This window comes from Polyodon spathula, chromosome 18, assembly GCF_017654505.1.
Source record: "Polyodon spathula isolate WHYD16114869_AA chromosome 18, ASM1765450v1, whole genome shotgun sequence".
Taxonomy (NCBI): domain Eukaryota; kingdom Metazoa; phylum Chordata; class Actinopteri; order Acipenseriformes; family Polyodontidae; genus Polyodon; species Polyodon spathula.
The window spans coordinates 28,683,055-28,695,821 of NC_054551.1; the positions used below are offsets into that span (position 1 = coordinate 28,683,055).

Sequence of the window (12,767 nt, forward strand, 5' to 3'; positions counted from 1 at the left end):
TGTTAGCCTCATGCACCACAGAGATAACATGGACATAACAAAGGAGGTAGCTGCTTCTGCATCCAGCGCTCAAAGAAAATCACAGAGCTTTTTGAGATGTTACAGTAATAAAATAATGACTTGGATCGCATTATTAAGGAGTTTGGTGATAAAACGAGTGATCAGTAGAGGATTTATCAGTATGCACATCTATAAAGAGGTATGTGAAAAATACAGCGAACAAGGGGTGGGGCTTGGCTGTAGATACAGTACTGAGTGTCCTTTTGCGATTCAGTGCCTTTTAAACCTGTTTTACTCTAAAAAAATATTTGAAATAGTGTGTGTAAAATAAACAGCGTGTGTGAAAACACATTGGACCTGACGCGCCTGACAAGCGCTGAATAAATTGACTGCAAAGGGTTAAATATAACTTCTGTGTCTTAAGCTAGATCCATCACTACACAGATCTTGGTTCATTAGTGTAATAACCATACTGGGCCATTTTCATCATTGTCTGACATCATCATGTCTATGCATGTCTATAAAGAGGTATGTGAAAAATACAGTGAACAAAGGGTGGGGCTTGGCTGTAGATACAGTACTGAGTGTCCTTTTGCGATTCAATGCTTTTTAACCCTTTGCAGTCCATTTATTCAGCACTTGTCAGGCGCGGCAGGTCCAATTTATTTTCACATGTTTATTTTACACGCGCTGCTTCAACTATTTTTTTTCAGAGTAAAACAGGTTTTAAATGCATTGAAAAAATGCATCTGAAAAAAAAAAATAATTTAAACAGCGCATGTAAAATAAACAGTGCATCTGACAACAAATTGGACCTGACGTGCCAGATAAGCACTGAATAAATGGACTGCAAAAAGTTAAATCCCCTTTTTTTCTGATTCACTAAACTGAATGAATTGCTATTTCAATTTCATGGAGCCAGACCATTTGGGTATTTTGTGTTGATTTGGTTTACAAAGGTTTTTGGCACATTCTGCCCAATGTCTATATAATAAAATATTAAGCAGTGAATTCTGGCAGGTGACATGGCACAGCTCATGTTACTGTACTTCCTTTCTCACCCAATATGCACTGTATAAAGAAAAGCTTTTAAAAGTATTGTGAAGTTTACCTCCACAAAGTCACTTGTGCTGGTCAATGCTTGTTTCTTAGAAAGTCAACTTTAGCACCAATGAATCACAAAATGAAATCTGTGTGGTGTCTGTTCAGTGGGATCTATTTTTTTTTTTTTTTGAGGCAACATGATTTGGGCTTGAAAACAGAATTTTCTACTCTGTCTCCAACCTTACACAGAAACAATGACACAGTCAGTTAATAAATTGAATGACATCGGAGAGACAAATACTGAAAAAAGCTATTTTTAGCAGAGTATTCCATGCACATTTAAACACGCAGCTGTTGGAAAGGTACAAGGACCCAGATGCCAAACACAGCATATTTTCAATAGAAGTGTCTCAATTAATTAAAGCAATTTTATGAAATTGCATTACTATAATTGTAATACAGATTTTTAGTGTCTGCAATAAAAAGTAAAGACAAGTCAGATGCTGTGCCAAACTAACAACGCTTCCATTTTCTCTCAGTTCAAACACTTACACTATGGGGAGTCCCACAGATCTTAAAATTAACTAAAAGTTATTGTAGACCACAGACTTGCCACTTGCTAAGTACAGCCCTATTGAAAATTTCCACCACAAGCATGGAATCTTGTTTTTGCAGCCCTGCAACAAACAAACAGCCTGTAATAACCCATAGCCCCCAAAGACCACTAACAGTCAAGCTCTTTGTTTCTGAAATAAAAACTTCATGACTGATGCTTATGACATTTTCAGTATTACATGGTGTGACATTTTTATATTAAAAGTTCAGTTTTATAAAAAAAAGTTCTAGCAATTCCCAACTTTGCACGATAGCTCTGAGAGTGAAAACTAAACAAGCCACCTCGCCCTTTTTTTTTTTTTTTGCAAAATAATCTCAGAAGCTAAGAGTACTTATGTCCAATGAAAAACAGTTTGTGTTTTTTTAAATATTAAATTTACTACAATATTTGAAGCAAAGTTATAGTGATCCCTCAGACTGGAGTAGGAATCATGGCTGTTGTGGAGACCAATTGAGTTTGAGTTTGAAACAAATATAGTTTGTGACTTGATCTACCTATCTATTTGCAATCCATTTACTATGTGCATTTAGCACCTTTTAGTCCATGCATCTACTTCAGTAAGGCAAACTAAATTTATATTCCACATTACTCCAACAATATGATTTTGAAAATTAAACACAAAAGTGTTAATAAACCAAGCAGAAGTTATCTTTATTTAAAGTAACATATATTCTAGAAAGTGGACATAATTGACTGATCAACAATAACTTAAACCCGCTCACAGTTATGATTGGAGGAGGCCCATGGCCACCTTTTCTCCTATGTGAACGCTCCAAAAAAGAAAAGGCAGCCCAGGGCCGGCCTGGATTTAGGCCACCGTTCCGATGTGGCCCAGGGCCTACAATCCGAGACCAAGTCCGGCCTTTACATATATATGAACACAAAGCAGTTACGTTACGTAGCTCAGTAGACCCTGCCATACTCCCACGTGGGCAAAAGGTAACTAGAAAGCTGAATGCTGGGCTAGGCAAGAAGGAAGTGGATTAATATCGAATGGTAATTATTTCTACATCATACAACTTTAATTATAAAAAATATTACATTTAAAAAGATCTAACGGGTTAGCATTCAGGTAGTTTCTTTCACGTAATATATGAGCTGCAGTGCATTCATAATTATACTTCATTTGTCACAATTACATTTTCTTCCTGTTAATTAGAAACTAAGCTGTATAAAAACTGCAGGATTGTGGAGCTTAATAATGATCAATAATGCTGGTGACTTGGCATATTCAGCCACCATTGTTTATTTTGCATGCAACGATATACATTGTGCGCCTTCACATTAAAATGCGATCATTTATTTTTGTTGCTTGCTTACCAGTCTTTACTGGTAATGGTTAGGGACTAGAGTATAATAATAACCAGTAAGCAACAGAATAGTTTAACGATTGTAAACAAAGACGGTATTCATGCAGGTTAAACAAATATGTATAAATGAGAAGAAACATGTGTAATGTATTTAACAGTACTTAATGCCATGTCTTTCCTTAGGATGGAGCAGTAGTAGTTAGGTGGTCAGTCGTGAGTTTGTCTTGTGAATGTCAGTCAATGTGTACAACCTGATAGTCATTTGCAATCTGAGTGAAGTATCCATTATGAAAATAAATATTTATACCTGTCAACACTAGCAAGTTGCTGTTTCCCCGCTTTCTAAAGGTCTCTGTGTTCTTAGGAGAATAATGTGATTTTGGATGGGGGTAAGCTCAGACCGTCACCTTGTTACATACCATAACAGTAAGTCAAAGTAGTCAATATGTTTGTTTTTTTAATGTATGCCATAAAATTGCTACTGTGCTGCATTGAAAAAAAAATATCCACCCACTCCTCGTTATATCGCCCCTCGCTATACTGCAGATTCGGATATATCGCGGTCCTGGAGTTGGCTCTCCATTTTTACTGTCTAACTGCGTATGCCTAGCCACAATATACATAGGCACTTACAATTACTGTTTGTTTTATTTCGTTCTGCACATCAAACAAAAATATACAAAGCAATTAAAAACAAAGCATTAATATCACACTGTTATCATATACACACACAATGCACAACAACACAAAGCAAATTAAAAACCTTGCTGAAGCGGTTTTTATTCTAGCCAATGAGGTGTTCACTTGTGGCAGCAATGCATAAGCAAAAGCCACAAGGCAGTGACGTCAGCTTCCTAGCAACAAGCCTCCGACTGTATATTTGGAATTGATTCTTTCAATGCAGTGAGTTTGTGCATTTGAGAAAGGAGAGGAAGACTCGTGAAATTAATTGGAGACTGAAGTTGATGAGAAGCAATTACCCTCCACTGTACGAATTAAAACAGTGTGCTGCTTTTTATACGAAAAATGAGAAAAAGCAGGTTGCATAGAGGATTTATACTGGACCCTGACGCACCCGATAAAACGAGGGAGTGGTTCTACAGTATTTGTTAGCCTATTTGTATTTACATGGGTCTCTTGCTATATCGCGGCCCTCGATATATAGCAGATTTATACTGGACTCCGACACTCGCTACATAGGGAGTGGGTGGTGTATTAATAAGAAACATCTGCTACAAAAGGATTACTGTATATATAGTGCAGGCTATCGTTCCATAAAATTAAAAAAAAACAAACAAGCACTTTGCCACATTTTAGGCCTACTTTTCAGTCACATATGTGAACGTGCAAAGGTGTTTTAAAAACGCCAATGTGAACATGGTTACAGACCTAAATATGAGCCGGTCCTGGGCCGGCCCAATAGTGTGAACGCGGTCTCATTCCGCAGACATGTCTGTGTGCTCGAATGATCCAAAGCCATTCTATCAAACTCTTCTCATAAATATACAAGACGTTAGTATGTCAACATGCTTGGCAGCAGGACAAGATCTGCTTAACAAACAGCTTTAGGTGGATGGCAACTTGCAAATGCATAGACCTATGCAATTATGTGGGTTCTGTTCACTAATCAAAAGAAAGAAAAAAACAGATGCCTAAATAAACTATACATGAAGTATCAAGAATTGGGCCAAACCACTACAGCTATGGGATATTACTGAACACTAAAAAAGTGTTGTTTGGAACATAATTTTTGTGTTCAAAATTTAAGTTGTAACAGTCAAAAAGAACATTATTTTCTTTTTAGTCTCTGATTACTGGGGATGATTTAAGATATTTGCCTAGTTTATTTACTGAAATAGTTATTTCTGGATGTAGAATGGACACCACGGATTTTCATAATTTTGGTAACAAAGGGACTTCATATGTCACAAACTGTCACAGTGCTCCTTTTAAGCTTTTGAAGCAGTGTAATGGCTATACCATTTTAATCTAATAATATATTTTTTATTTTAATCGGATTTGACAAAACTACAGATAAAACTTGTTTGATTCAAGTTTCTGTGTAATTTTGTCATTTCAACATAAGTGAAAGTTTGAAATCTAAAGTAGTCCTACTTTAAGTCGTTGTAGTAATGTCACAATTAAACAGCAGGTATCAGTTTTTGGAACAGAGCCTTTCTTGAAAAAATGTCTTTACAGAAAAATGTCTTGGGAATCATGAAAATACCTTGCTCTCTGACAACTACATGCTTGTGATATAAAGTTTAAAGTAAATAAATTGGAAGCACTGTATGTTCAATTTACAATTTACACGAAAAGAGCTCATAGTGGCAAAGTTTAAAGTTTTTGAACATCTGTTTTCACATTAACCCAAGCAGCCTAGACACAAAATCCAACTACAGCTCACCACAGCAACAGACATCAAGGAAGCCAGACTGCTCGTCATGCCATTCGGATCTACAGCACTAGCAGATACAGCAACAGTCTTGCCCCACAGGAAAAAAAACAGACCATTCTTTTCAAAAATTAGGCATAAAACCCATGATACACAGTTCTCCAATTACTGTTGAATTTTTACAACACAAGCATTCAGTTGAACGCGACCAAGGATCATGAACTCATCTTATAAAACTGATTAAAAAAAAGAGAGAGAAAAAAAATTAGAAGAGGAAGAAACATCCATTCCAGTGCTAAAATCAAATTACAAATTCCACTGCACAGGGCACAGGGAGGCTCTTATGGATCTGTGGGCATACTTTAAGGGCTTGATTAAAAATCAGCCTTGTAATGCACCAGGGAAAGGGGGGGGGGGGGGGGGGGGGGGTACAGAAGGTTTGCTGACTGGAGGGATATTATTTTGTTTAAAGTAGGCTGTACAGTGCATGTGACTGTATTATTGTATTTGTTTTTAAAGTTATTGTGGCGAGGTACGCCCGCCCCTGTGCGTATCGTATGTATGTATGTATGCATTGGTGCATGGGGTGTGGTATTTTAAAAGTAAATGTATTTGGGCACGTGTCTTTCACAAGTAGGTCACGTGCACACTGTGCGTGGACTCGATTGATTAATTAATATGCAATCGAGTCCCGGCACAGCTACATATAAGAGACACAAATCTCTCACTCCTGGTTGGGTATTCAGGTTGGACGTTAATTATTTTTCAAATAAACCATATTAACAAGTTTCAGCATTGATAACGTTTAGCCTACAAAACACAAAAACAAACAAAAAAGGCAAGTGGCCCCTGAATGTACTCAATAACAAAATTTAATGGATTTACATTTATTCTAAACGGAACAGTAGTGATATACAAGCACTGCTGTGTGTCCACTACCCGAAGTCCTAATGCACAATAGTGCTAATCATGTTTACTTTAATATAATTATAAATCATAAATAGTACATGACGTGCATTTTAGCCTTGCCTTTTTGCGCAGGACCCTTAATTTCAGTTTTTATAAGTTTGTTTTGTTACGAAATAACGATAAAACCTTTATAATTATTTAGTGGTAAGTAGTATGCAAAGTTAACATTCAATATAGGTGCAGTTGAGCTGCCACGTGTTCCAAAATTACAGAGGAAAAAAAAACGACACTATGATTCTGTACCTGACAATTATCGTTATTTTCTTTATACGTTATTTTTTTTGTTTGACCGTTTTTAACAAAATGCATATTGTCTTTTATTTAGCAGTTTTAAATTACTAAAACCCATAACTTAGAGAAACATTTTGATTACATTACGTACACTGGTTTGTAATTAAGTTAGTTTAAGTAATAATATTAACATACTTAACTAATAAACAATTTAATCCATACATTTTTAATATAAATGAGGTAACTCTTACCGTTGCACTGTGATCTCGTGTTGAACTGGTATTTTGAACAAGCCTCTTGTCAACTTGGTTAAAGTTGCATCAGCTGGCAGTCTACCCCTTTCTAAGTAACAGGGCGTCCTTGCTTTTTTTTTTTTTTTTTTTTTTTTTTTACCGCCCCACCTCATTTTTTGGAAATACGGCAGAGCAAAACTCCTTCACCAATACCACCACTGCGCATTGGACAAACTGCACAATTAGAGCAGACGAATATCCAATACAGACTGGCTTGACAAAAAAGTTTTGATCTCCCCCCCATCTCCATATGTATGCATGCATGTATGTATGTATGTATGTATGTATTATTATTATTATTATTATTATTATTATTATTATTATTATTATTATTATTTATTATTAGTCGTAGTAGTAGTCGTAGTCGTATTGGTGTTATTAGTATCGTTATAACGATGTGCATGAACGTCCTTTTTCTACGATACGATTTACTAACTGCGTATCAACACATCATAATCATTACAAAGTAGCATCGTATATGTTGTACATAAGCAGGAATTTATAAGTAAAACTAAGTGTGACTTACCTGCTTTGCTTAACTTTTATTTATTTTAACAATTGTGCTGGTGCTTTCCGCACATTCAGAGATGGGGTGGTTACCTAGGTAACCAATGTATGCGGGGCTTTTGCAGTTATGGCAAATATTCTAAGAACGATACACCTTAGAACAGTAGCCTCCAACCTTTTAAAAAGCAAAGTCACCTTTTGAACCAGTATGACCAAAGATCTACACTCCAAAAAAATCGCGAAAAATAATGGGTTATATTTATGTTTCTGTTACAAAGCAATACCTAATTGTATTTTTATATAGAAAGTGTGACACTTGTGAATGCACATTTTTTGCCAGCTTCTTGAAGTTTGGGTTGTGGTTTGAAACAGCCAGTCTGGTGCAGTCTGGAAGATGGCTGTGGTATTTCGACTTTCATTTTCATATGTGAGAAAAGAGTTTCACACAGGTAGGTAGAACCAAAGTAAGCTTTCACCTTCAGAGCAGGTGATGACAGAAGAGGGTACGTTTCTCTGTTAAGAATTCCCCAAAAATCACAGTCCTTGGACTGAGCTTTCAACTGAAAATCACCATGCAAGGTGACAATTTCCATTTCTACTTCATTACTTTGGGCAGCTAACCCACCAATGTCCACTTGCAGGAACAGATTTGCGACAAACAGCACAATTGACTCCATCAACACTAACGAAATCACCTGTTGAATTCTTCTGCCAGTTTAGTTAGACGTGCACAGAACAGCTAATCTGCTGGTGGTGGAGGAGTGGAGGGGGCTAGAGGGGGTGTAGGGAGAAATGATAGTCTGGAGATAGGAGGGAGCAGAAAGGTTGAGGCAGCGATAGACGAGTACAAGAGTTTTTCCAGGGATGCTCCATACCCTCAGATTTGATTTACTTTTTTTTTTTTTTTTTTTTTTTTTTTTTTTTTAATTTGAATTAGCCATTGTTACTATTTTGGGGTTTTAAAAATGATGGCAATGATGTTCCTCTGCAGTTTCTACTTTGTATGTAACACTATGGGCACTGTGTTTTCTGAGTGCATACGATACCCACGCTTCATTGAGTCCTGTTTTTTTTCATTCCTGCCTCATGTGTCTCTAGGAGATCGCAAATAGTACTGACTATGATGCAGGCTGTTTGCAGACCCCATTGGACAAACAAGTTCCCTGGGAATCCAGGGATTGACCAAGCGTTAATTATTAAGCACACTGTTATAGTTTTGTTGACAGCTTGCTCAATCTGTGCCATTAAGGGACTGTCATGACTTTGTTTTATACATGTTTTGTTGGGGGGTTGAATTAGTTTTAAATCACATTTGCCTTAACCATGACATTGGTATTTGACTCATATTTGACATGGTAGAAGAGGTGTGTAACCCGTTATGACTCTTCAGCGTGTACAGAATCAGCTTGGCTCCTTGTGACTTATGTAAAGAAATAATGTGGAAATCACTGAGAGGGAGAACTTAATACACTTGATAAATTAAATCACATTTCTGCTAGTATTTCTCCATACTAAACGTTAAATACATTTTCTTTTTTGTACCCTTAAGTAAAGAAGTTAAAAACACCTTCTCTTTATGCAGTGATGCACCAGGAGTTGGTAATTCTGTATAATTTTGGCCAGTCAGTATAGAAGCTTTCATTAGGCACTGTGTGTATCTATCATTAGAAATCATATTACATTTGTTTGCTCAATTTCTGCATTGCTACAATACAAAGTTTAAAAGAATATCTTGATCTGAATCCTCTTAAAGCCCTTACTCCAGTCTACAGTCATTCTTTACTTTTTTTTTTTTTGTAAAATTCCATGTTTATTTTACAAAACTGACAAAACTTGAGAGTGCTGGAGAGACCTTGAACTGTTTGACAGGACTGGTTAAAGTTCTGTAAAATATCAGGGGGTGTTTTCCTCTTTTCAAAAAAAAATGTTACCATAATACACTCTCAATGCAACCTTTGAAAATGCAATGCTTCTTTATGACAAAAGTGTTAATGTACAAAAGTGTTGTTTAACTTGACACTGTTTTTACATTGATTTCCAGTGCTTGAAAAGAGGCTGCGTTTATTTTATTTTTTTTTTTAATGTAAGTGAGGAAGAGCATTTTAGATCCCCTTGATGCATTGACAGTGACAATATTCTGGGCTCCTTTCAGCACCCCATTAGTTCAGGTAATTAATCCTTATTGATAGATAGATAGATAGACACACACGCACACACACACACACACACACACACACACATTTAGACTAAATCCATTTTCATAACACATGTTTCAATACAATGTGAAATTAATATATAATAAACAAATGAAGCAGGGAACAGACTTAGCCGTTTGTCAATTGTTTAAGTTTTACTTGGCCCTTTTAAAAAATATCACACAGTATATGTAAATTGTTTTGGTCAGATGCATGTTTTTGTTATTTTATATGATTTAAATTTTTAATAACTAAAACAGAAATATTAGATTAGAACCATTTCTTAAAGGGGCCACGGCAAATTTTAGACCGATATAAAGACTGAAAATACAAAATAAATATGGCACACAGCAGGCAATAAAGCCGTCTTCATTTGATCGTTGAACCAATAAATGGGCAATAATGAAACAGAATTTGTGAGAATTCTTTCTTTAGTTAAATTAAAAAAAAAATCCTATTAGTCGCTCATCTCAGAACTATACTATTGGTGGTGGGGGGGCACATTTAAAACACGTTTCGTTTCTATATCCTGTTATAAGCCCTTTATCTAAGGTGTAAACGCTGAAGCTGGGAGAGAGACAAATACATTAAATAGAGAATCAAACCAGTAAACTAGCTAGTTATTCGTACAGTCAGTTGGTTACTTCTGTAGGCCATTAAGTAAAACTGTGCCTGTAAATAAACACTGTTTTGTATCGAGCTGTGTCGGATTTGATTAGTGTGTTCAAATTCACAGCTGTGCTTTCGTTGGTGTTTTTTTTTTTTTTTTTTTTTTTTTTTTAAACGACCATGATGTTCATACGTAAGTAATGAGAGCGCAGTACCCAATTGTTGAACAATACTGTTAATTGTATACTGTAAACACATTACACTAGATATTGATTGTTCATAACAAATAAACTGAAGTGCTGCCATTGCCTTCACAGATTAACACAATCAGACAGTGTCCTGCATACTTTAAATGGGTTTGAAATGTAAACATGTAGAACCATACAAACACCATTTCCAATTAAACATGTATTATTTACATCATTTTTTACCTTGAACAACAGAAATTTGTCTGTATGGCATGATTCTGCAGAAATTCATTATTTTAAAGTTGCCCCAATTCCCCAGTTGATTCATCTGCCGTCATTTTAACTAAGGGACTTGGTTTTAATATGGGACCAGAAAAAGACTTCGAAAAGTATGGCAATGTAAATTGTGAAGATGTGCCACCTTGTGGCAGGTATAGGAATTTGATTTCGTCTTTGTACATTTGGCTCACAAAAGCATAGTTCAGTAATTGTGTACTCTTTAACATGTATGGTCAAACAGTTATAACACAAATGTCTTTGGCAAAGATGCATCTTTAACATTTTATAACTTTTATAACTTTTATCGTACATTTTTCTATAACGTTAGTGCTGGTATTACAATGTGTTTTAACCATTACCCTGGAAATCCATGCATCATACACATGGGAGGAGTCATACGCAAAAAAACAAAAACAAACACTCATCATATAATAGACATACCCCCCCCCCCCCCCCATATGAAGCGTTCTTACCTTTATATAAGTTACTGATCACAAGATGTGTCAGCCGCACAAAGAGCACAAGAACACTGTGAGGTTTTCACTAACACTACTGTGCAGAATAAATGCGTTTATTTATTTTTTTCTATGGGTAATATTCTTCCTATGCATTGGGACGTGGGACGTTTGTTAGGAAATCGGGACTGCCCCGTCCATATAGGGTCTGTTGGCATGTATGCTTCTTTTTTCATTGAATGGATAGTAATTACAAATTAAAAGTGAAATTATGCTTTTGGCTGATTTACAGTGGCTTGCGAAAGTATTGACCCCCCCTTGGCATTTTTCCTATTTTGTTGCCTTACAACCTGGAATTAAAATTGATTTTTATTTGGATTTCATGTAATGGACATACACAAAATAGTCCAAATTGGTGAAGTGAAATGAAAAAAAGAACTTGTTTAAAAAAATTCTAAAAAATAAAAAACGGAAAACTGGCGCGTGCATATGTATTCACCCCCTTTGCTATTAAGCCTCTAAATAAGATCTGGTGCAACCAATTACCTTCAGAAGTCACATAATTAGTTAAATAAAGTCCACCTGTGTGCAGTCTAAGTGTCACATGATCTGTCACATGATCTCAGTATATATACACCTGTTCTGAAAGGCCCCAGAGTCTGGAACACCACTAAGCAAGGGGCACCACCAAGCAAGCGGCACCATGAAGACCAAGGAGCTCTCCAAACAGGTCAGGGACAAAGTTGTGGAGAAGTACAGATCAGGGTTGGGTTATAAAAAAATATCCGAAACTTTGAACATCCCACGGAGCACCATTAAAGCCATTATTAAAAAATGGAAAGAATATGGCACCACAACAAACCTGGCAAGAGAGGGCCGCCCACCAAAACTCACGGACCAGGCAAGGAGGGCATTAATCAGAGAGGCAACAAAGAGACCAAAGATAACCCTGAAGGAGCTGCAAAGCTCCACAGCGGAGATTGGAGTATCTGTCCATAGGACCACTTTAAGCCATACACTCCACAGAGCTGGTCTTTAAGGAAGAGTGGCCAGAAAAAAGCCATTGCTTAAAGAAAAAAATAAGCAAACACGTTTGGTGTTCGCCAAAAGGCATGTGGGAGACTCCCCAAACATATGGAAAAAGGTACTCTGGTCAGATGAGACTAAAACTGAGCTTTTTGGTCATCAAGGAAAACGCTATGTCTGGCGCAAACCCAACACCTCTCATCACCCCAAGAACACCATCCCCACAGTGAAGCATGGCGGTGGCAGCATCATGCTGTGGGGATGTTTTTCATCGGCAGGGACTGGGAAACTGGTCAGAATTGAAGGAATGATGGATGGCGCTAAATACAGGGAAATTCTTGAGGGAAACCTGTTTCAGTCTTCCAGAGATTTGAGACTGGGACGGAGGTTCACCTTCCAGCAGGACAATGACCCTAAGCATACTGCTAAAGCAACACTTGAGTGGTTTCAGGGGAAACATTTAAATGTCTTGGAATAGCCTAGTCAAAGCCCAGACCTCAATCCAATTGAGAATCTGTGGTATGACTTAAATATTGCTGTACACCAGCAGAACCCATCCAACTTGAAGGAGCTGGAGCAGTTTTGCCTTGAAGAAAAAAAAATCCCAGTGGCTAGATGTGCCAAGCTTATAGATACATACCCCAAGAGAC

The 12,767-nt window shown here is 36.8% G+C and overlaps 1 protein-coding gene across 3 annotated transcripts in view; it reads right to left on the bottom strand.

Annotated features, from left to right (window-relative positions):
• LOC121330829 (sodium- and chloride-dependent glycine transporter 1-like) overlaps window positions 1–6,917 on the bottom strand; it is a 47,400-nt gene extending 40,483 nt beyond the window's left edge. Inside the window, exons 1-2 of one of the 3 annotated variants that reach the window (XM_041277667.1) lie at window positions 6,817–6,902; window positions 5,378–5,455 (exon numbers count right to left, since the gene is read on the bottom strand). In XM_041277667.1, the coding sequence (XP_041133601.1) occupies window positions 5,378–5,416 (39 nt within the window). In that variant the 5' untranslated portion in view covers window positions 5,417–5,455; window positions 6,817–6,902. Of the gene's footprint in view, window positions 1–5,377; window positions 5,462–6,816 lie in introns of those variants that run through there. The other 2 variants (XM_041277668.1, XM_041277669.1) reach the window with 2 other exon arrangements.
• Window positions 6,918–12,767: the final 5,850 nt, after the last annotated feature.